The 22,383-nt window shown below is 44.7% G+C and overlaps 2 protein-coding genes across 5 annotated transcripts in view; both read left to right on the top strand.

The window, feature by feature from the left end:
• ESPL1 (extra spindle pole bodies like 1, separase) overlaps positions 1 to 7,288 on the top strand; it is a 52,844-nt gene extending 45,556 nt beyond the window's left edge. For all 4 annotated transcript variants that reach the window (XM_083169594.1, XM_083169596.1, XM_083169593.1 and 1 more), the window contains exons 27-31: positions 3,088 to 3,192; positions 3,441 to 3,556; positions 4,744 to 4,827; positions 4,933 to 5,097; positions 6,574 to 7,288. In XM_083169594.1, the coding sequence (XP_083025720.1) occupies positions 3,088 to 3,192; positions 3,441 to 3,556; positions 4,744 to 4,827; positions 4,933 to 5,097; positions 6,574 to 6,775 (672 nt within the window). In that variant the 3' untranslated portion in view covers positions 6,776 to 7,288. The remainder of the gene's footprint in view (positions 1 to 3,087; positions 3,193 to 3,440; positions 3,557 to 4,743; positions 4,828 to 4,932; positions 5,098 to 6,573) is intronic.
• Positions 7,289 to 11,293: 4,005 nt separating this feature from the next.
• On the top strand, positions 11,294 to 20,650 carry PFDN5 (prefoldin subunit 5). The gene is made up of 6 exons (XM_083169592.1): positions 11,294 to 11,448; positions 14,942 to 15,044; positions 15,138 to 15,169; positions 15,456 to 15,530; positions 15,877 to 15,982; positions 20,386 to 20,650. The coding sequence occupies exons 1-6, from the start codon at positions 11,377 to 11,379 to the stop codon at positions 20,454 to 20,456; spliced, it is 459 nt and encodes a 152-aa protein (XP_083025718.1). The 5' UTR covers positions 11,294 to 11,376; the 3' UTR covers positions 20,457 to 20,650.
• The last annotated feature ends 1,733 nt before the right edge of the window (positions 20,651 to 22,383 follow it).

Genomic DNA, 22,383 nt, shown 5'->3' with positions numbered 1-22,383 from the left:
GTAAGGAACGTCTTTTGGCCAGCGTAGCTTGGGAGAGATCCCCGAAGATTTGTAGGGAACCTAGAGCTTTGGACGATTCCTCCGATGGTCTGGCTGCCTTGAGAATTGCTTCTTTTATATGGAAGAAGTGGATCCTCATGAGAACGTCGCGAGGAGCTTCTGTTGGGGCACCCTTGTTTTTGGGAAGTCTATGGATCCGATCAATCAGTAGATCTGAGGATGAGTTGTTTGGAAGGAGTTTCCAGAAGATATCTGTAGCGAAATCGTTCAAGCTGCTATTGGAGATTGATTCTGGGACCCCTCTGAGTTTGATGTTGTTTCGACGAGACCTGTCCTCCAGATCTGAGAGCTTATCCCGCAGGGCTGCGACCTCGGCCTGCAAAGCTTCGTGGGAAGAGATCAGGTCATTATGTGAAGAGGCAAATTCACCCATTTTGGATTCCATGTGGTCCGTACGATCCCCCAAGTCGTCAATCGATTTCTGGCATTCTTGTAGAGTGTTCTTAAACTCCTCCGAGACATCTTTCTTGAATTGAGATAAAAGAAGCTTCATGGTGCCTACTGTGAGGGCTTGGTTGTCATCTAAGGCATTTGCATCTGAAGGAGAGAGATCCATCGGTGACGAGGTGGGCTGCACACGGGAGGAGATTTGAGGTTTAGGTGAATGTGACTCCGTCTCACTAGGTTTCTTAGAGCCCACGGAGGGGGACTTAAAAAAGGCCACTTGTGACACCGGTTTGGGTGTCTTGCTGCGTTTGCTAGGCATTCTTGAGGCCGACAGCGCTCCCTCAGCTGAGTTGGGAAAAGATCGGGATCCAATAGTTAGAGGCGGGTAGAGAGGAAGTGACAGGTGTTGGTTCACACAAAAGACATATCCAGGTGTACAGTCGTCCGCCTAAGGCATAGCTTCTAGAAAAGCATGGAGGTTATAAGTCGCAACAAAGTCCAGCACCCCTAGGTGGCGCCCCAGCCTAAGGAATCCCTGGGTCAGTGATATAGAGATAATAACAATGCTGGCAGTAAGGAGGTATGTTGAATAAAAGATAATTCAATGGGGGGGAGAAGCATTGCCCTAACTGGAAGCAGGCACTTCACTGGGCCCAGGGATGATCCAGGTGCAGTGAGTAGATGTGGGCCTCTGGAGCACTGCAGTGATTAATGGAGGGTCCTTGGGAGGCTGAGTGCAGCCTGGGTAGAAACCCCTGGACAGAAGAAGGTCCAGGTGTGACCCCTGTGCAGCAAATACTGCTGCAGAGTAGATGTCTGTATGGGTGCTGGTGCACAAATATGAAGAGGTACCTTAGTGTAGTTCTGTGGTGAGGGCAGCCAGCAGCATAGACACGGCAGCAGGACCCAGGCAGGGAATGTAGAGGTAGACAAATCAAGATGGCCGCCGCAGCAGCAGGCAGAGCCCAGCGGGGAGAACACAGGCTCCAGCAGCAGCAGCTCTTACCAACCTCCCCTCCGTGCAGTGATGTCGCCGGGCTTAGCTGTGAGTGGGCGCCGCTGAGGTAGGAGGAGCGGCACCTGTGAGAGGGATCACAGTCACCCGCCGGTCCGTCCGCGCTGATTTGCGGCACCTCCGCTCCGGAGCTCGATTTCCGGCCTGCGGCCTCACTCGAGGTCCCGGCTCCGGAGGGGGAGTAGGCCGCAACCCGTAGTGACCCAAAAATGGGTCCCCCGGCTCCGCAGCAAGACTCACCCCACTGCCCGGGCTGGCGGCAGGCAGGGTAGGATGTATAGGGCCACCAATAGGTGCTGGAAGAACCCCTTAGAGGCTGATTAATTGGGCTTTAGGAAGGAGCTAAGGAGAGATGCTTCTTCTCCTAAGTCCGACTAGGCCACGCCCCCCCAAAAAATATGATTTGAAATCCTAGTGTATCACTGGTAATTGACATTGTGAAAGACACAAAGGGATCATTATCTTGGTAGAACTTATATTGTATTCAGCGGATGGGCCTCTGATTTTAGTGATTGTAGTTTCAAGACCTTGTCCTTGTGAAGAACATTATTGTGTCAAAATCATTACAAGTAATGGTGTGTACACATGGTACAATTTGCCAATTGATTTTGACTATATAGGGATTGCATATACATCGAATGGAGATTGAAAATGTTTTTAACCTTTCGGACACCCTGCCCGTTTTTAAAACCTTAATGCCCTTTTCGTGTGCGCCCTTACAATGCCCCCACCACGCTTACATGCCGCTGAAAACTTTCAGTTTGTGCCATCATGTGTAATGGGTATTAGTGTGCGGTATAATGTGTAAGAGGCATTACAGCGTGTGCCATAATGTGTAATTGTCATCATGACAGAATATGTAATGGGCAAAGCAGAGTATGACTGTTTTAATTGGTGTAATCCTAGTGCTGTGTGCAATTTTTATATACATATATATACATATATATATATATATATATATATATATATATATATATATATATATATATATATATATATATATATATATATATAAAAAAATTTTGTATTACATTTATTTTAATATAAAATGTGCCCTTCCCAATTGAAGAAAAATCTATGTACGCTGATTGCATAGGTAAAACGAGGAATCGCTCATGCTGTACATGTATGGGCTATACCTCCACTTTTGTGGACATGCATTTGTGCTTTGTTTTTATGTTGTTGTGGGTTATATTGACCTCTGTGTCTATTTTGAAAATTTAAAATCTCTTACCCAAACAAGGTGATGTAAACTCTCTTCAGAAAATTGCAGATACCAGAGAACAGTAGCACAGCAAATGTAACTATGTGTGTGATTTAGAAGCCACTATACGTAAAGATGCCCATACACTGTACAATTGCCAGGTGCAATGAAATGCCCTGTGCTAACCTGGTATAACTACCCCACACTGTTCCCATTCTTTTATACACTATCTCAGCTGTGCATCGTGCGCTACAGATTTGAGGCGCATGTGCCACAGCCGTAATTAGGACATCATACAAATGTGCGTGATGACCTCATTTAGATTGTGGTACAATTATATTTATTTTATATTGTGTTCAGAAAGCGCTGCCAGTTTAAGGATTTGCACTTACTTTTCTCAACCTCTGTCCTCTACCAACAGCACCTCCAGAAGTTACCTTGGGAAAGTATGCCTTGCCTGCTAGTGAGATCCGTTACCCGTCTCCCATCACTGCATTTTCTGCTCAACTATGGCCTCCTGGAAAAGGTACACGGTTACTGTTTTTCATTCTAATTTAGACTATGGAAAACTGTCAGTGCATTCTGGTGTCGCACACATTGCCAGTGCTATAACCGCACACAGAATGTCGTCTCCCCTGTCTGGCTGCCACCACACATTTTTGTGGCTGTGTGTAACCTAGAAATTGGCAGTGTTGTCATTTGATGAAGGCTGCTGGGTTTTGGTGGTGTGTGTTGGCTTCTATTGATCATTCTCTCTCGCTCTGTGTCTTTCAGCACCAGCCTCAGAGCACTCTTGTTCACGGAGTTGATCCTAAGAAAACATTTTATGTCCTGAATCCCCACTCCAATCTCCCAGGCACAGAGGAGCGTTTCAGGGACTGGTTTAAAAAGTAAGTCATTTAAACTGCTTCACCACAATTGCCAATCAGCGCACAACATCCGGGTATGGGTCTTTGGGTCAACCCAATGTAGGTCGACATACATTGGATGGACACCTTTAGGTTGACAGGCCATAGGTTGACACCTATAAAAGGTCGACATGAACTTTGGATCGACATGAAAAGTCAACATGGTGAATTTTCGGTACTTGTGTAGTTTCACGGCGCCAGCATAGCCGCGCGCTACTTCCGGGTTCTGGGCTCGCCAAACTTTCTAAAATAAACTCTATGCCAACGTGGATAATTCATACCCCCACTATCCACATTGGCATGGAGTTGATTTCAGATAGCGTAGCGAGCCACCGAGCCCGTAGCGTGGGTGAGCGCAGCGTTAGGTGGAGAAATTCCTGCTTGCTCTCAGCAGCCTACATTTCTTGCCTGCTGAATTTAGAGGCAGACGCAGGCAGGACATTCATTCAAGACTCCTACAGAGTCCTCCTAGTTATGGGTGGTATTGCTCCAGATTGGCCAAAATGGGCATGGTATGCTGATCTACTCAGACTGTCAGTTACCCCCTGTCTACACCCCAACATACCCCCTCTACCTTTGTTGGCTTGGTGGTTGAACTAAATGCTAGGGGGTTTTCGGATGAGATTATTAATACCATGATCTCTGCTCAAAAAAACATTTCACTGTGCGGATTTACCATAGATTGTGGCGCACGTACTTCAGTTCTTGTCACTGTTTAATCCCAGTCAGTACTGGCTCTCCAGACTACTGTCTTTCCTATAATCTGGTCTGGAGGCTTGCTTCACTGAAAGTCCAGGTATCGCCAATCTCCGTTTTCTTCCAGAGAAGGGGGGCTCGGTCTTCGGCAGTTTAAACTTTTTGAGAGGTTCTGCATTTTGAGCCCGCCCTTACTCCACCATTTTGCCCATCCGTGAGTATAGAAGCGGATATTGGTTAGCAAAAGGACTTCACACACAAATGTAGTGGTCTGTGGTGGTCAATTAAATATAAATGTGGTGGTCAATTAAATAAAAAAATGACTAGAAGATCGGCTTCTACTTGCTTTAGTTCCTTTGAATTCCCTTAGGTTTCCAATGGTGTCTCTCCTACAGGCTTATTTCTGATGCACAATGATGGGGACATCAGTCTTCCATACAACTACAAAGCTTAGGTCTGTATTTTTCTTCCAGTGAACCTGGATGGAAAGGAGTGATCCGATCTACCCCAAAGGCTGAAGAGATCCAGTCTGCGTTGACTAAGCAAGATCTCTATATGTGAGTATTGTTGTAGTGTAGAGAGCTCTGCACAACTGCACAGCACAGATCTTTGTAAGCTATAAGGCAGATTGTCACTGTGATTTCCATATGTCCTGTCTACAGCTATGTGGGGCATGGAGCAGGCGCACACTTCCTGGACGTTCAGACTCTGCAGCGACTAGACTGTAACGCGGTGGTTTTGCTATTCGGGTGTAGCAGTGCAGCCCTGGCTGTGCGAGGAGATCTGGAAGGTGCTGGCATAGTCTTAAAATATGTGATGGCTGGATGGTAAGTCTTTATTATGTCACTGAAATCTTGAATAGGTATATTCATGTTTAAATGTTGCATGTCAAAGTAGTATATGCAGTGTGTTTCTGTGCAATATGTTGGACTAAATAAAATGTTGTACAGAATTAGTTTGTGGGAAAAGAGCTGTGATTCGGAGAAAGGAAATCAGTGCTTTATCCAGAAGTAGATGTGTGATCTAGGGCTAAAGGTGACTAAAGGGATCCATTTGTCCTAATCAATGAAGTGCCTGTATGTAGTGTTCACTCTATCACCTGCCATCTTTGAAAACTCATGCAGTTCCTCTTCCCTGCCTGGGGTGTCGCTGTCTGCTGTGGTGTTTTTTTATTGCAGCTGTGAACAAGCATAACCCCTTCATTCCATTCAGGAGATTGCTTTGAAATCTTGTTTGGGGTTAGTGTAAGTCTGGAAGCTAAAAAAAAAAAAAAGTAAAATGCTGTGTGTATCCGCAGCCAGTGGGACCTATTTATTTTAAGATACTAAGATTATGAAGATGAAAAATTAGGGAAACGATGGGTGTGCTGTTAAAGCTAGTTTGCATTGGGCAGACTGGAAAGGGTAACATTTATATTACAGGTTCATTGAAAATTGCTTCAGACCTTCCTGTAATAAGGAGACTGGGTGAAGCTGCAAACGTTAGGGTTTCTGTCTGGTTTGGGGATTATGTATGTTATTAATAGAGGGAAATGTGTTAACATATAAGAATATTTGGTACTTATGTAGTATCTGGGTGTCCGATTTAGAAATCGGATCGCATCGCATCGCATGCGACCAAATCGTATGCGATGCGATGGTCAAGATTTTTCCATAGGATTCAATGTTAAAATGGTCTGAGTCCATTTTAACATAGAATTCAATGGGAAAAAGGGGTCCTTTTCCTTTCCCCACTATCCAAGTGGGCATGGAGTTGGATATAAACCTGTGGCGAGCGTAGCGAGCCACCGAGCCCGAAGCGTGGCGAGCGGACACAGAATACTTTTTAAGAAATATGCGTCCCCTCGCGGGGCTTGCTTCGCTCTCCACACTTCGGGCTCGGTGGCTCGCTGCGCTCGCCACGCTATATAAAATCAACTCTATGCCCACTTGGATAGTGGGGAAATGAACAGGACCTTCTTAACATTGAATCCTATGCAAAATCGCATCGCATCTGATTGTATGCCTTAAGGTAAGGCATACAATCAAAAAATCGACAGCCCAGATACTACATAAGTACCGAATATTTATGATCATTCTAGACCCTTGATGGCTAACCTTGACACGCCAGCTGTTGTTGAACTACACATCCCAGCATGCTCTGCATCAGAATTAGCATGGCCAAATAGCAAAACCGAAGCAGAGCATGCCTGGATGTATAGTTCAACAACAGCTTGAGTGTCAAGGTTAGCCATCAAGGTTCTAGACTGTCATTGTATAAAATATTTAAGTCTTACCTTTTTATTTTTTTTTATTTTTTTCTAGCCCTGTAGTGGTCGGGAACTTGTGGGACGTCACAGACCGAGAGATTGACCGTTACACAGTGGCATTCCTGCAGGGATGGCTGAAGGCAGGATCCGGGGCTTCTATGCTGAAATATTTGTCAGAGGCTCGGCAGGCTCCGAAACTTAAAAGCATCATTGGTGCAGCTCCAGTGGCCTATGGTTTACCAGTGGCCCTGCGATAAAATGATTGCTGTAATTGGAGTTCAGTTTATTGTACAGAAGCCCATTTATAGCTTCTGCAGTATTTAAATGCTATTTTCAGACCTCCACATTTGAAAAATGTCCAAATAATTAAGCTACTTCTTTTTTAACTATATTTGTGAACTATGGAAAAGCAAATGTAGACCTGGCATTGGTTAACCACTTCTCCATAGTGTAGGAAGCTTGTACGTCTACAGACTGACCTCTGCTAGTCTTTTGTCATTTACCGGCAGGGATTTTAAACGATGATCTGATATGATCAAGTATATATTTTGTATAGTGTTGAAGTTCATATATTTATAAAACTTGAATTCTTGCTCCTTCGTTGATGAAAGGGGGTATATTAATACTTTACACAATCGCACTAGGGCTATTTTTTTTTTATGTTTTGACTATTCTATATATATTTTAGGTATGGCGATGGAAAATGCACAAAGCATGTTTATTGAAACAATATACTCTTGTATAATAAAGATTGTTTTTGGTTATTTTTATCACTGTTTCTGTTCAGTGTTAGGGGGATATCTTCTTACCCACGGTCACTGGTAATATGCTTGCTCGAGGGGGATCTAATTAGCCATGATAAGCATGACTGTGCTGCAGGTTGTGCATTTGTCATTTGGGACTTAAATTGCAACTGTCCACACAGTCTATGTAATACATTTTTTAATGTCCGTTTAAATGGACAATGTGAGTTTTCTTTTCCTCTTAATTTTGCTACATTGCTCAAAATCTGTCTCTAATCCTCATCCAGCAGCAACATAAACCTAACAGATTCCATATTAAAGCAGCCCATACATGTCCCGATGCGGGCGTGCGTTGTGGGCTTCAATAGCACGGATTGCATTGCATGTGCATCCGTTGTGCATGCAATGCGATGCAATTTGATGAAACCTAAGCACAAAAAGTATGTGCAAGCACATACTTTTTGTACTGTGCGATGAGGTGCCGCGGGAGCGCGCACCTCAAAGCACAGAACGGACAGCCCGGCATCGCAGCGTGTATGGGCTGCTTAAGTCCTATAATTCAAGACAGCATGTTTTTTAGAAGTGTTCATGGCAACGGAGAAAGGGTTGAGGAGCCCCCAAAATATAGTGTTCTCTGTAAACCTCACATATGAGATACAGAAGAACTCCTACTAGCTGGTGTAAAACTTCAGTAGGTGTGTTGCCTAATCTACAGTTACTGGCATTTATCAGTGTTATACTGCTATTTCATCGCAAACTGAAACTGATGCCGGGACTTTGAAAAGGTTGTCCCGGTGCGACCCTAGATTTTGCTCTGTTCAGATCCTTTCAGCGGCCCGGCAATATTTTCGGTTCGCTGATGTCATTCAGGGGCAGTGGAGGAGGCAGTGCTTGGAGCTGGCGCTACTCCATGCACTGCCTACTCAATCAGTGTGAACTGGGTTGTTGGACACGGTTAACCCATTCACACTGCACAGCAACCTGGCAACAAACCGGTAAGAACCCTTCTTTTTTAATGGTTAGTAATGCTGGGTTGCTGGACCAGGTAAGCCCTTTATTGTTTTGAGGCATTAAATAACAGTTGTACACCTGAAGGTAAACATAACATGGCATTCATTGTATAGTTAGTTACATTAGTGTTATGTATATGTACAATTTTACATTAAAATTACAACAATCATAATAACTGAACATTTGCATATTGTAATCAGATATGATCTCAAATGATACAATAAATGGAGTTTCCCGTTTGTATTATTTCAAAATCAGAGTTCCATTGTTATACACATGATTTCTGTCCCGGAGCCTGGGTAACACCACTCGGTACCCACCCACTAGTCATTCAAATTAATTGGGGGGTCATTAATAGCTAGTCTGGTAAGATACCAGATAGTGTTTCCAAGACTACTATGAAGCTGCTTTCTCACAGGTAGCGGCAAAGTGTCCTATATATGTTTCCCATAGAAATAGAAATTTGGCCACCCTCTTGTGTCTGTTTATTTCTTGGCTAATATCACTGTTCTGTGGACTTACCTTAAAAGGATTTTACAGCTTTTTGATAATGACCTTTCCGTCCTTTATGATGCATGAAAGCTTGATCTTTGGGTCAAACCAGACTATTAGTAGGTGGAACGGTACTTGTTACCTAGCACGGCCACACCGATTTCCATCGGGGTGGTCGTGTCGGAAAAATTGCGTTGGTCGCATCGCATGCGACCGACGTGATTTTTTAATTGAATCAAATGTGAATAGGGTCCCTGGGATTCAATGTAAAATATTCCCTACACCCCCAATTTGACACCCTCAACGCCACCCCACGGTTGATGCGAACCCGAAGCGTGGCGAGCGCAGCGGTGCGCGTCCTCCGACCTTTTCATTCCCCTACTATCCACGTCGGCGTGGAGTTGAGAATATAAAGTGTGGCGAGCGCACGCGTATTACTTTACAGGTATACGCTGCGCTCGCCACACTTTATTTTTTCAACTCCACGCCGACGTGGATAGTAGGGGAATGAAAAGGTCGGAGGACGGGCACCGCCGCCGCTCGCCACGCTTCGGGTTCGCGTCAATCGTGGGGTGACGACGGGGCCATATACAATGTGAAATGGGTCATATTGGCCCATTTCACATTGTTTCCTATGTGAGATGGACTTAATCAAGTCCATCTCATCTTGTGCCATTATAATGGCACAAGACCGATGCGATGCTCCCGATTTCAATGTTAAAAAATATTTTAACATTGAAGCCTATGGCAAAATCGGGGGCATCGCGTTGGGGGCAATGTTAATGGCTGCGACCGACGTGATGCCCACGATTTTCCCTTAGCCGGCAAAATGGACCTGATTTCAAAGGAAATCGGGTCCATCGTGGGCATCGTGTACCTTAACTTTAAGGTACACGATGCCGGCGATTGTGGCCGTACTAAGAAACAAGTACCGGTGGAACAGTTCACAAATTTGTGGCAGTTTTGGTCTTTGCAAGCAATTAACCCTGATCTGGAGTAGTGGGAAAGTTTTAAAGTAATGGGTTCATCAGAGTGCTGACTATTCAAGAGGACAATCTACCAGATGCAGACTCCTCCAAGAATCCCTTGTACAGAAGATTACACAATTTGCCATAAAGTTATTTTTTCAATTCTGATTGTGTGCACTGGTGTAGCCTGACCATGGGTGTCATAAAGACCCTTGGGCCGCGCTGTGAATTTGCAGGCTGAGCAATTATGGAATGACCATGCATAAGCAAGCAGTCTGCCCTTGGGGTGGTGTGCTGCTTGCGGTTTTTGGAAGTGCCCCTGAAAACACATGCTTTACCTGGCTGATGGGAGGGAGGGCGGGCTGCTGACTTATTGCGTAGCCTACCTCCTCCCGGCCTTCGCAGCGCCAAGTCATTTCTGGCTCACTCAGCGCTGCAAGCAGGGGGGAGAGAGAAGATCAGGATTGACTATCTTTCTAATTTCCTCTCCGGGGAAAGCCCAGAGTGGAGACTTTCAGGAACACCTTGGGGGATGGGACTTGAGCATGACATCATCAAGCCCTGCCCCCAGGATTGAAATTGAAAATTATGTCTGTGCCCACTTTGCCTGCATGTTTCATGCCAAAACCAGTGTTGGGCCAAGCAAAATGCATGCTGGTCATATGTAAGTGTTTCAGGTGCCAAGACTCATTAACCCATGCAAAACTGAATGTTTTGAATAAGAAGCTAACTTCAGCTTTGTTGCTCTTGCACATAAATTGTTTTCATAATTATAATCTCTACTTTAGAACACACACATTCAGGATGCTCCATTCTAGCTGCCATACTACATACCGGGACTTAGTAAAAACCGGACCCGGATAAGACACCGGAACGCCGGACCAGACATCAAACTCTGCATTCCGGAGCTTATAGTGTCTGGTCCGAGGGGTGTCCCATGCGGGGGGTGTCTTGTCCGGGGGGATGCCTGTGATTGCTCACACCAGGGACATGGGGAAGGGGTGATTACAGCCTCCCCGTGTGGTCTGGAACGTTCCAGTTTTTATTACACCCCCGGACCATGCGGTGAGGCTGTATTCTCCCCCCTCTCCTCTCCCAGGTGACAGGTGCGAGAGCAGCCCCATCAGATGGAGCACCCCCGGACAGGACACCCCCGGACCGGATACTACAAGCTCCGGAATGCAGAGTTTGATGTCCAGTCCGGCATTCCGGTGTCTTATCCGATTCCGGATTTTACCCATACCCCTACATACCTCCCACCTGAACCATTCCAGGAGGGACACAATGCTCTGTTTCTGGATTTCTCTCTTAATGTATGATTGCCATCACCTGTTTTGAACAGATTAATTGATAAGAAAAGTGTATCACCACATTAAGAGGAAAGTCCAGGAACAGAGCATTGTGTCCCTCTTAGAGAGGGTCATATTTGGAGGTATGATGCTGGCAACAGATGGATTTATGGAATATTGACGGTCGAAGCAGGAAAGATCATGAGCCAATCCAAATAACTTCTTGTTACCATAGAGTGCAATCTGCCAGTGCCGGGAGTATAGAGGGGACGATCCCGCGAGACTTGGAGTAACGGCAGTCAGGCACAGGCTTTGAGGGCAGGGCTTTCTGTCTGTCTCTTCCTCCTCCCCAAAGATGGCGCAGACCGTGAACATCACCGACCTGTCCCTGCAGCAGCTGGAGGGGCTGAAAAGTCAGCTGGATCAGGTAGAGCGCAGCCATAGTTCAGGCCGGGCGGTGTGCTATTTAGTGCCCCGTATGTGTCACTGGCTGGTGCGATGCTGCCATCTCTAGTTCCCTCCCTCATCTGCGCCTATGCCCTACTCACTCATGACCAGAACACATACCAGCAGCTTGTAAGGGGCGCCGGCTGCTGCTGCTGTACTCATGTTGGATGAGACATATGAGTCTCTGGTCCCTGATATACAATTAGAGGGACGCCCCAATTCTCCCCACTATTTACACGCTGTGCACCCTCCTTGTGTGTTGTGTCAACTCCCCACCGTATACTCCCTATCACACTCCTAGACCTAGACATGTACAACAGCAAAGCTGATGATCACAGGTATTACTAGCATCACCCATGTGATAGGGTATACTGTAGGTTATACAATGTTATGCAGCACTGGCTATATAATTTTATGGAAGCTTGTGCACCGCTTCTCCTTCACATCAGCTCCCCATCATGGCATTGTCTTGCTCACGCAGCATCTGATGCAGTATGTATGCCTGTGGAGCATACCTTGGATGGGGTGTGGTATGGCAGTCCGACATAGGGGATCCCGATGGTCAGTATCCTGACGTTGGAATCCCGACTGCCGGTGCTCCAACAGGGGGATGAGTGCAAAGAACCCCTTGCGGACTCGGTGGCTCGCTACACTTGCCACAGGTTCTATTCTCCCTCTATGGGGGTCGTGAACCCCATCAAGGGAGAATAGCTCCTGTGAGTCGGGATCCCCCCTGTCAGAGCTTCATTCGGCACCCCCTTGGATGATCCTCAACCAAACCTCCAGGACTGGGCAAAGTAGGGCTGTACGCTTTTTAATAGCATTTCTCACTGAAGTTAAATGAGGTGTAGCAAGTGGAGTAGCGGCGGCCGGAGAGACGGCAGCAGGGAGAGGAAGTCCCAGTGGCCATGGAGTCCGGCCTGGCCCGGAAGTGATGGCGCATCTGTGGGTCACACTGAATGTCCACAAAAAAATCCTAGTGTGCGCAAGCACACCTGGCCAATAAAGTTGATTCTGTTACCACACCCGTAGCAAATTCGCTATGTGCTTTGCAGACATGAGGGAGATGTAACAAACCTCCCAGAGAGAAAAAGTAAAGAAGTTGCTTATAAAACAAGGAAACCTCTAACTTATTTATCTAGCACTAATATATTATGGGTACGTAACCTCCGATAATCCAGCTGCTGTGTAACTAGACATGCAAGGGGGGGAAAAAAGGGGGAATTGGGATGGGGATCGCACCAGTCTTATCGAGCACTATATGTTGATTAATTATTGTGATCTCTACTGTCTTAATATTTTAAATATGATGGGACTACTGACATTCGGAGTAATTTCTCCAATTAGTCACCACGCCCTTAGATATATTCTTTGGGTTAAATGTGACTGTCAGTGGTGCACCCCGAGTTTTAAAGTTGGTCATATATGACTGTTTTGTTCAAGAGAGAACAGGAGAAGAAAGGAAAACTCTGTTTGGGGGCACCCTTATGTCCCAAAATATATTGAGAGTGCTATGACTAATTTTTAATACATAACTTTTATTATCATTTCATTAAAAAATTTTGACCACCTCTTGCTATGTGTTGCACACTGCGAAAATATTCTTAATTCATCATATGTTTAGAAGGTGTAAATAAATGTATAGAGAAGGAATTATGAAAATTGAAAAATGACCATCATATATCCATCCACTTGTTACCCATAAATTTGGGTCAGTTATGTGGTTAAATCATCGGTCATTAGTTATCACATTCCGTCTCAATACACATTCTCGATTTGGGAAGATACTAACAAAACTCATGTGTATTGAGACGGAATGTGATAACTAATGACCGATGATTTAACCACATAACTGACCCAAATTTATGGGTAACAAGTGGATGGATATATGATGGTCATTTTTCAATTTTCATAATTCCTTCTCTATACATTTATTTACACCTTCTAAACATATGATGAATTAAGAATATTTTCGCAGTGTGTAACACATAGCAAGAGGTGGTCAAAAAATTTTAATGAAATGATAATAAAAGTTATGTAGTAAAAATTAGTAATAGCACTCTCAATATATTTTGGGACATAAGGGTGCCCCCAAACAGAGTTTTCCTTTCTTCTCCTGTTCTCTCTTGAACAAAACAGTCACATGTGTAACTAGACATCCCAGCATGCGTTGTCACAACTAGCAAGCTTTATTAACAAAACTGTGAAGGACATGCTGGGGGGTGTAGTACTGCATCAGCTGGAGTACCACAAGTTGCCTACCCACAGTTCTATTAAATAATAGTGATGCCCCACACTTTATATGATCCCCGCCGATATTGGGGGCGGGGTGCTGGTATTGGCAAGTGAATACATACTTATTGGTGTGGAGGGAGGGACAGTGGACACACACTAGATGAGATGGTAAAAGATATCGCTCAAAAGGGCCCTTCTGAGCAACATCTTGTACTTTTTGTCTAGTGTGTAAAGGGCGTAATGTGGTGAGAGACATGATTTGCTTTGGAATGCGATCAATAGGTCAACAGTCGAAAAGTCGACACACACAAAAAAGGTCGGCATGAGTTTTTCACCTTCTATTTTTTTAAGGTGGTTTTCATACTGTATGCCAAGTGGGCATCGAGCGAGGCTATAATAGTGTGCCAAGTTGTAGCAGTACACTTATGTTGTGTCCATGTTGACTCATGTCGACATGAAAACACAAAAACTCACTTCATGTTGACAATTTTTTTTTCATGGCGACCAATTTTTTCAATGAATGTTTTAACGGCGACCCTTTTTTTACATCATCATTTTCCATGTGTGAACCTTTTGACTGTCGACCAATAGTGGTCGACCTTTTGAATGTTGCCCTAATTATTGTCGCCCATATGACCGATACCCATTTGCTTCTGTTTGTCCATATGTTTTAGGATTGCAAGTTGCAAATAGTGGTTTTGCCAATTAAATTGACAAATAATTTGAATTGGTCCTGGGCTACCAACACAGGGCATCCCTGCAAGTGTCCCGAGGCACCCCTTGGTGCCAACGGCACCCAGCTTGAGAACCACTGCCCTACCACATGTACACACTCATATGTGCAGCTGTTTTGCTAGGTTTATTTCAGGGGTAGCCAACTCCAGTCCTCGAGAGCTACCAACAGTTAACATTTTCAACGTCTCCTCACAGAAACACAAGTGAAGTAAATATCTCCACCTGTGGATCTTTTAAAATGTCAGTAATGAGTGCACCTGTGTACCTGCGGGGTGAGCTGGAAACCGTGAACTGTTGGTAGCTCTCGAGGACTGGAGTTGGCTACCCCTGGTTTATTTCTATCATTCAGATATGTTCTGTTGCAGTCTCATAGGGATGATGAGTTTTGCTGGCCTCGCCCATGGTCTGGTAGAAGAACGGAACATCACAATGGCGATGTAAAGCCCCCTGTATGCACCTTCTTGCTATATAGTGTTTAATACTTTTCTCACTTTATATTATAGGAAGTAGAGTTCCTGTCCACGTCTATAGCTCAGCTGAAAGTGGTGCAGACCAAGTATGTTGAGGCCAAGGAATGTCTAAACGTGTTAAATAAAAGTAATGAAGGTAAGTAAGCCGTATATCCTTTGGTATGCTGAACGTGATTCATATCCTCTTACAATACAAATATATCTTTTTTTCTTCTGTTTTATCTGACAGGGAAACAACTACTTGTTCCTCTAACAAGCTCTGTATCCTTTTGACTGTATAATTTTGGTTAACCTGAGGTGGAAGGAAATTCTGTCTTCTGGTTTAATTGGAAATGCTGGTAATCTGATTATATATAGCTCAACATTTTAACCTATTGTGCTGCACTTGCTCTGTGGTGATGTATGTCTGCTCACAGAGACCGGTGGGGTGGGGAGGTAAACTGGCTATCAAGGTGCAGCCTCTCAGTAAATAGTGGGATGAGGGAATGGATTGTAATTTTTAGGGCCGCTCAGCTTGAGTACTTTCCTTAACTTGTCCTTGCTGTAGATGTATGTGCCTGGAACACTAAGTGATGTGTCCAATGTGCTAATAGATGTGGGTACTGGATATTACGTGGAGAAGGTGAGTGTTTTTATTGATTTGTTTTTCCCCCCTAAACTGCTGATTGAGGGATGTTACAGTATATAATGGGAGAAAATGTTCCCGCTATAATGTTGTGGAAGCATTTCTTTGGGAACTGTACCTATGTCTGTCTCTATGTACTTGTCTGGCCTGCAGTTCTCCAGCTGAAAGCTTTATGCTGGGATTTATAGTTCTCCTGTAGACTTTGCTGGTTACACTTATTTGTGGCTGCTGAGCATCTTGATTCTTTTGCCAGCTATTTTCTGTTGTATTTTTCATATTGTCAATTGTCATATTGTCAATTGTTTTGTGTTTCTTTCATGTGGATACACTACTCCCTGTTCAGACTGCTGCTGGTGCCAAAGATTTCTTTAAGAGAAAGATTGATTTCCTTACAAAACAAATGGAGAAGATCCAGCCGGCCCTACAGGAAAAGCATGCGATGAAACAAGGTGACACCATCGCTAATATTGTAGGGAGTGTCATGTCCTGGCTTATAGGTCTCTATCCATGCAGTCCTTCAGTCCTTGATCATTCTGGAGGCAGCCTACAGTTCCTATACAGCGCTGCTCTAATATAGCAACCTACAACAAGTGACTACTAGTTGACCCATCTAAGGAGCGATTTATTTCTGCCTGTCCCTTTCAACCTGGCAGAAAAGGGCAGAAAAACTACACACGGGGCGATTTGAACCCCTTTTTGAAGCAATCTGACTAGATTGCGTCAGAAAGGAGCACGGATTGCTCCATGTGTATGCCCTGCAGTGATGGTGATGTGTGGTGCCGCGCATTGCTATCACCCTCAGGGAAAGACAATTTTTGCACTGGCTTTCCCTAGATCGTGGGGCCTTGCCTATTAAAATGTCAGCACAAAGCATGGCGGGACACCCATGATGTGTGCTGAGCGATCATGCTTAAGCACGTCACTGAGCAAAAGTGCCGGGTTGCACCGTGTGTACAGAGCTGTAGAATCATCAGGCAAAGTTCTTTGTTTGCATTCTCTCTGTCTTCAAGGTGTGATAAAACCCTCTAAAACTAGTCAAGATTTTTTTTTTCCTCTCCTCCCACCATTACGAAGAAGTAGGCTGGTACCCGGTACATGATTGTTCTTCATCAGGCCTTTCCTGCCCAAGGCTGGTGCTGCTCAGTCATATAGCTGCACACTGAACACTTTGCGTTTAGGATGCAGCCATTATTCATCGCTTTAAGGGTCAAAGGGTTTAAAGGTCAAATAATTTACAGATCCTACATAGAAAGTATGCATATCTGATCTTTCTTGGTGCAACCCTGGGAATAATGGCCCTTATTCAGATGGATTCGCTCGGACGCATGCACGCACCGAAGCGAATGTACTAAACCCTGTCTAGTGAATGGATCGCCCACGCCGCCCATTCGCACGCCAATGTTTTATGTGAACATCCATTCGCATGCCTGTGGGAACTCCCCCCATCCATTCGCCGACCATCAAATGGTGTCAAAAACGCTCATCCATGCACGAGTGGTCTAGACCACTCGTACATATGAGCGAAGAAAATCAGGGATATGGGTGGGCAGCTGACATCCGGTTAAGTCAGCTGTCCACTTCCCGCACGCACATCTCAACTGCATTTCCATACGCACGCCCTGCGTTTTTGTGGTAACGCCCATGAAACGCAGGATGTGCACATATGGTAATGACCCTGATCAGGCCGCAAAGCCCCTCCCCACCCCCTGCTCTTAAGGCTAGGAGCAAACGCTCGGCAACCGGACTTCTCGCTGAGTTTGCACGCAGTTATTAGTCAGACGTCGGAATCCCGACTGTACAGCGGGGGAGCACAATGAAGCCCCTTGCGGGCTCGCTGCGCTCGCCACGCTGCAATTTTATTCTCCCTCTATGGGGGTCGTGGACCCCCACGAGGGAGCAGTCGGGATTCTGATGTCGGAGGAATGACTGTCGGAATCCCGACTGTCGGGGAGCCGTCCGGCACCCTAGGGAGAGCTGATGGATGTTCTTTAACAGGGTAGCGGGAAGACATGCACCATACTTCCATGCACTATAATTGAGTAAGCTGTGGCTGGCGGCAATAGTGCTGTGGTATGCTACCTCCCGCAGATACGATTTAAGAGGACACCTCTGTCTGTTGTTCAGTTGTTTTCATTCAACCCTCTGTACTCAAACATGGATATAACAAAAACAAGAACTGTTAGTGTACCTTGATGACCGAGGTTGGGAAACTTTGGGTCTAATTCAGACCAAAGTAGGCTAAACCATGCTGCACTGCAGGTGGGGCAGACGTAACATGTACAGAGATAGTTAGCTTTGGGGGGTTGTGTGGGTTGAAATCTAAATTGCAGTGTAAAAATAAAGCAGCCAGTGTTTACCCTACACAGAAACAAATAACACCCAAATCTAACTCTTTGCAGATGTTACATCTTCCCCATCTGCAGTGCACATGGTTTTGAGAACAAATTTGTTATGCAATCTGGTCTGAATTAGGCCCTTTATGCTAGAAAATAGATAAACTAAGCACAGCAAACCAAGATATAGTTCAAGCTGCTGTCTCTAATGGTGCGTACACACGGGAGCGATTTTGTATAATATCACGGGCAATATGGTCGCTAAGCGACCATATTGCCCGTGATGGGAGTGTGCACCGGCGATATATCGCTGGGTGCGCGCTCCCGTTTTTACCCCTGTAGTGATAGCTGGTCGCAGGAACATGCTCCTGCGACCAGCTAATTACCTCTGCGGCTCCCCCCGGCAGTTTCTTTTTAATCAGCGACCATCTCTGGTCAGCAATATAGCTCGCCCGTGTGTACGGGGCTTTAGGGATACTCAACCCTTATTAGAAAAAAGAGAGACAGATACACAAAGTAGACAGCGCTGTAGGACTATAACTTTTCAAAATTATAAAATATTTAATAATAAAATATTATATACAATATCCAAATAACACCGGCCGGTGAGTCAGAAATAGAAATACAATAAAATCACCTATTAGTGACACATCATAAATATCAGCTATCAGACGAGGAACATACAGCAAATACCACTATCTCATAGCCTAAATTATTATTTCCAGAAGATCATGAATAATAATATATTCGGCATCCACTCAAGCAAGCTTGGTTAGTAAGCAGGTCCAGTATAACAATGGGTTCATTTTAAAGCTCAATAAGCAGCAGGTTGAAGTTCCATTCATTCAAACAAGAGCAGTTCCTAATTTAGGATTTTGCCGCTGAAGATGCTTGACACATGTATTAGGATTAGACTGTTAAAGAGCTGACATTAGTTAGGCAGCTTCCCATGCAAAACGGAGCAGTAAGTTATGGCAATGATTACTAGAAATGCATAAATTGTATACTTCCTCCATGCACCATTAGACTTGTAATCCGTTTTATGGCTCTGTTCCTTGTCTACCTGGAGCGGGCCCCCGTCTGCTGGTGCCTCCCTTTTACTGCTTACTAACCAAGCTTGCTTGAGTGGATGCCGAATATATTATTATTCATGATCTTCTGGAAATAATAATTTAGGCTATGAGATAGTGGTATTTTCTGTATGTTCCTCGTCTGATAGCTGATATTTATGATGTGTCACTAATAGGTGATTTTATTGTATTTCTATTTTTTGTCTCACCGGTCGGTGTTATTTGGATATTGTATATAATATTTTATTAAATATTTTATCATTTTGAAAAGTTATAGTCCTACAGCGCTGTCTACTTTGTGTATCTGTCTCCCTTTATGCTAGACCCTTATGGAATCACCTGACACAGCTTGGAATTATATACACCATACATAGCATTGGATTCTGATACCTGCATAAATGGATGGAAATAGACCCCATGGAAATTAATACTGCAAGCGCTGTAGGCTTCATTCAGTGTTTACTGTTTTTTTGTTGTTGAAATTTCCAGATAAAATGTAGTAAATAAGGGACACATCTGATCTTCTACACCTGAATATCTCTTCCATGAGATACACTGTATGATATGCTTTTTTCCATAGTAAATACCATATATACTTTGTTTCAGGTCAACTCCTTTAAAAAAAAAATATATATACCCTTTTCAGATCGCACCTAATTACCGGGTTCATGCCGGTTTGTTGCCAGTTCGACCCAGTAATAGGTGCAATCTGAAAGGGTTTACCGGGACCAGCAAACTGGCATTACAAACCGGTAAAAAAGCAGGGTTCTTAGCAGCAACCTGGTTGCTGTGCAGTGAGAAGGGGTTAATCGGGTCCTGTTCACACTGATGAAGGAGACAGCGCTTGAAGCAGCCTCGGCTCCTGCATGATGTCAGCGAACCAGCAATATTGGCGGGTTGCTGAAGGGGGGCCAGAGAGAGCAAAATGCAGGGTCGCTTCAGGACTGAACCGTTTCCAGGTCCCTGTGCGACCCTGCATTTTGCAATCTGAAAGAGGAATTGGTGAATATTGACCTTTGGTGGTGGTAACAAAATATCACTGATACCACTTTCAAAAATAATTACCTGGCTGGAACCTGGGTCACAGAGCATGGGTTGAAGACAGGGTTACCCCTCTCACACTTGGGTGACTACCTGGGTTATTCCTGGGTCTTTCAGCAGTCAGTGGGCACTTGGAATTACGAAGCACTACTGTCCCTGGTCAATCAGTTCATTTAGGCTTTACACAAGTCAACAAGACCCAGGTCTAACCTTTCAGACTTAAGACAAATCACCTACCCAGGTTGCAAGTCCCAGGAAAAACCCTGCTAGTGAGTAAGGTCCTGAACCTGGGACTCTCAACCTAAATAGACCTTTTTAGACATGAACTGGACCTGGGGTTGTTGTGCAAACCATCTGGTAATCTCTCACTCACTCATTGCTTATCTATCTGTATATTTATCTCTGCAGCTGTTATAGAAATGATGAGTATAAAAATCCAGAAGATGACAGTGGCTCAAGCTGGCACATCCAAGGCTTAATGCAGTCCACGGAGAGGGCTCCTCAGTGTCTCTACACATTGCCTGTTACCCTGTGCAGTAAACCCCTTCACAACAACAGACACCAGCGCAGAGACGCGTTACAGACTGTGACAGTTCTGCTTCTTCAGCCAAGGGGTTAATTTATTTTTATTTTTTTGTTCTTGTTTTGTATTCTATAAAAGCGTTCAAATTAATCCTGGTCTTTTTTTTTTCCTTCCTTCCTTCTAGGCTTAGGGGATATGGGGAGTTCGCTAATGGATTTTCTGATAGTGTTATCATTTTAATACTTGGTGCATATGATAGGACTTTAATCATTATTTATGAAAAGAAAATGTGAAAACATTGCTCAGAAAAACTGTGTATGTTCTCAGAACCTAGGGATGCTCTGTAAATCACCTGGCTGAATATATTAAACAGAACTAGTGCAGAGAAGGGAATGGGAGGACATGATAGAAACTTTAATATTAAGGTTTTTAACAAGGTCCAGGAGGGAAACATTCTTCAAAGGAAGAGAAGTATTAGAACATGAGGACATGCACTGACACTGAAGAGAGGGAGGGAGGTTCAGGTGAAATCTGAGGACATTTTTTTTTCACAGAAAAGGTAGTGGAAAAGTGAAATAGTGTCCCCTCAGTGGTGGTAGAGGCTAATGCTCAGTACACACGGGGTGACGGGAGGTTCGTGTTAAGCACAGTTGTGCTTCATTTATATGCAATCAAGTCAGATCACTTAGAGATGGGGCTTAAATCACCCAGTTGCATGCCCAATAAAACAGAAGAGCCATTTAAACATGCATGGGATAAGGTTTAAGCCCTGTACACACGGGGGGGATATATCGCCAGAGATGGTCGCTGATGCAAAAGAAACTGCCCGGCAGTGGAAATCAGCTGGTCACAGGCGCATGTTCCTGCGACCAGCGATCACTACTGGGGTAAAATCAGGAGCGCGCACCCGGAGATATATCGCCGGTGCACGCTCCCATCGCGGGCAATATGGTCGCTCTGCGACCATATTTCCAGCGATATTACACAAAATCCCCCCCATGTGTACGCACCTATAAAGATCTCCGTACAAACACCTAAAGAACAAATAGGATTGAAGCTATTGGAGAATGAGCAGATTAGAGGGGCCAAGAGGTTCTTATCTGCCATCAATGTGTTTAACTAGAATGTGCTATGTGGGGGACACATTTAAGAAACATTCCACTTGTTGCTGCCACACATAAGACCACATGTATAAAGTACACTAATGTATGCTGTCATCTAATGGGGTTATAGAGCCACCAAGTTTAACTTACAACACTAAAGTAAGTAACAGAGGGCCGGTATCCATGTGTTCAGTATTCTCATGTGCAGAGCCGCTTGTCCTAAAATATCTTCTCTGGTAAAACCGTGGCTGTTACCATAGTGTTGCATTACTTTGCTTCAATTATGAAGCCTCTCAGCATATTACTCAGCACTGTACATTGATGGACTATTGAGACAAAGAACTAATGATGTGTAATGCCTCTTACAAAAACCCAGGGTGAATCGGATCAGCATCTGTTTAAAATGGGGTAGCTGAAAAAAAAGCCGGGCCCATTTCCCTGCAAATCCTACCCTGATCCTGACCTGGGTGGAACACACGGAAGACCCGGGTGGGGGCAGTGTAAACGGGTCATCCGATTGAGCTCCCGTTTACAGCAATGGGGAAGCCCAACCTCCGGACCGCAGCATGCTGCGGTCAGTATGGAGGTTAGGAAGGGGGCGCACAGGAGGAGGTGAATGGATGCCTGTGTGCGGCATCCATTCACCGCAGAGGCTGGGGGCAGTCCAGCTGCTTACCTTGATGCTGGGCTTGCACCCAGCACAGCGATCCTGGCACTTGGATATGATGTCATCTCCAAGCACCGCCCCCATTTACATTTCTGGTCGGCACCGCAGTGTAA

This window comes from Crinia signifera, chromosome 2 (genome assembly GCF_055691185.1).
Source record: "Crinia signifera chromosome 2, ASM5569118v1, whole genome shotgun sequence".
Taxonomy (NCBI): domain Eukaryota; kingdom Metazoa; phylum Chordata; class Amphibia; order Anura; family Myobatrachidae; genus Crinia; species Crinia signifera.
This window is presented reverse-complemented; position numbering and strand designations above follow the sequence as displayed.

Bases quoted from the DNA above. Each gene is read 5' to 3' on its own strand.
- PFDN5 (XM_083169592.1), top strand. From the start codon at position 11,377: ATGGCGCAGACCGTGAACATCACCGACCTGTCCCTGCAGCAGCTGGAG. The intron at 15,170-15,455 runs GTATCCTTTTGA...TCCTTGCTGTAG, and splicing joins TTGTTCCTCTAACAAGCTCT to ATGTATGTGCCTGGAACACT. The intron at 15,983-20,385 runs GTGACACCATCG...TTATCTCTGCAG, and splicing joins AAAGCATGCGATGAAACAAG to CTGTTATAGAAATGATGAGT.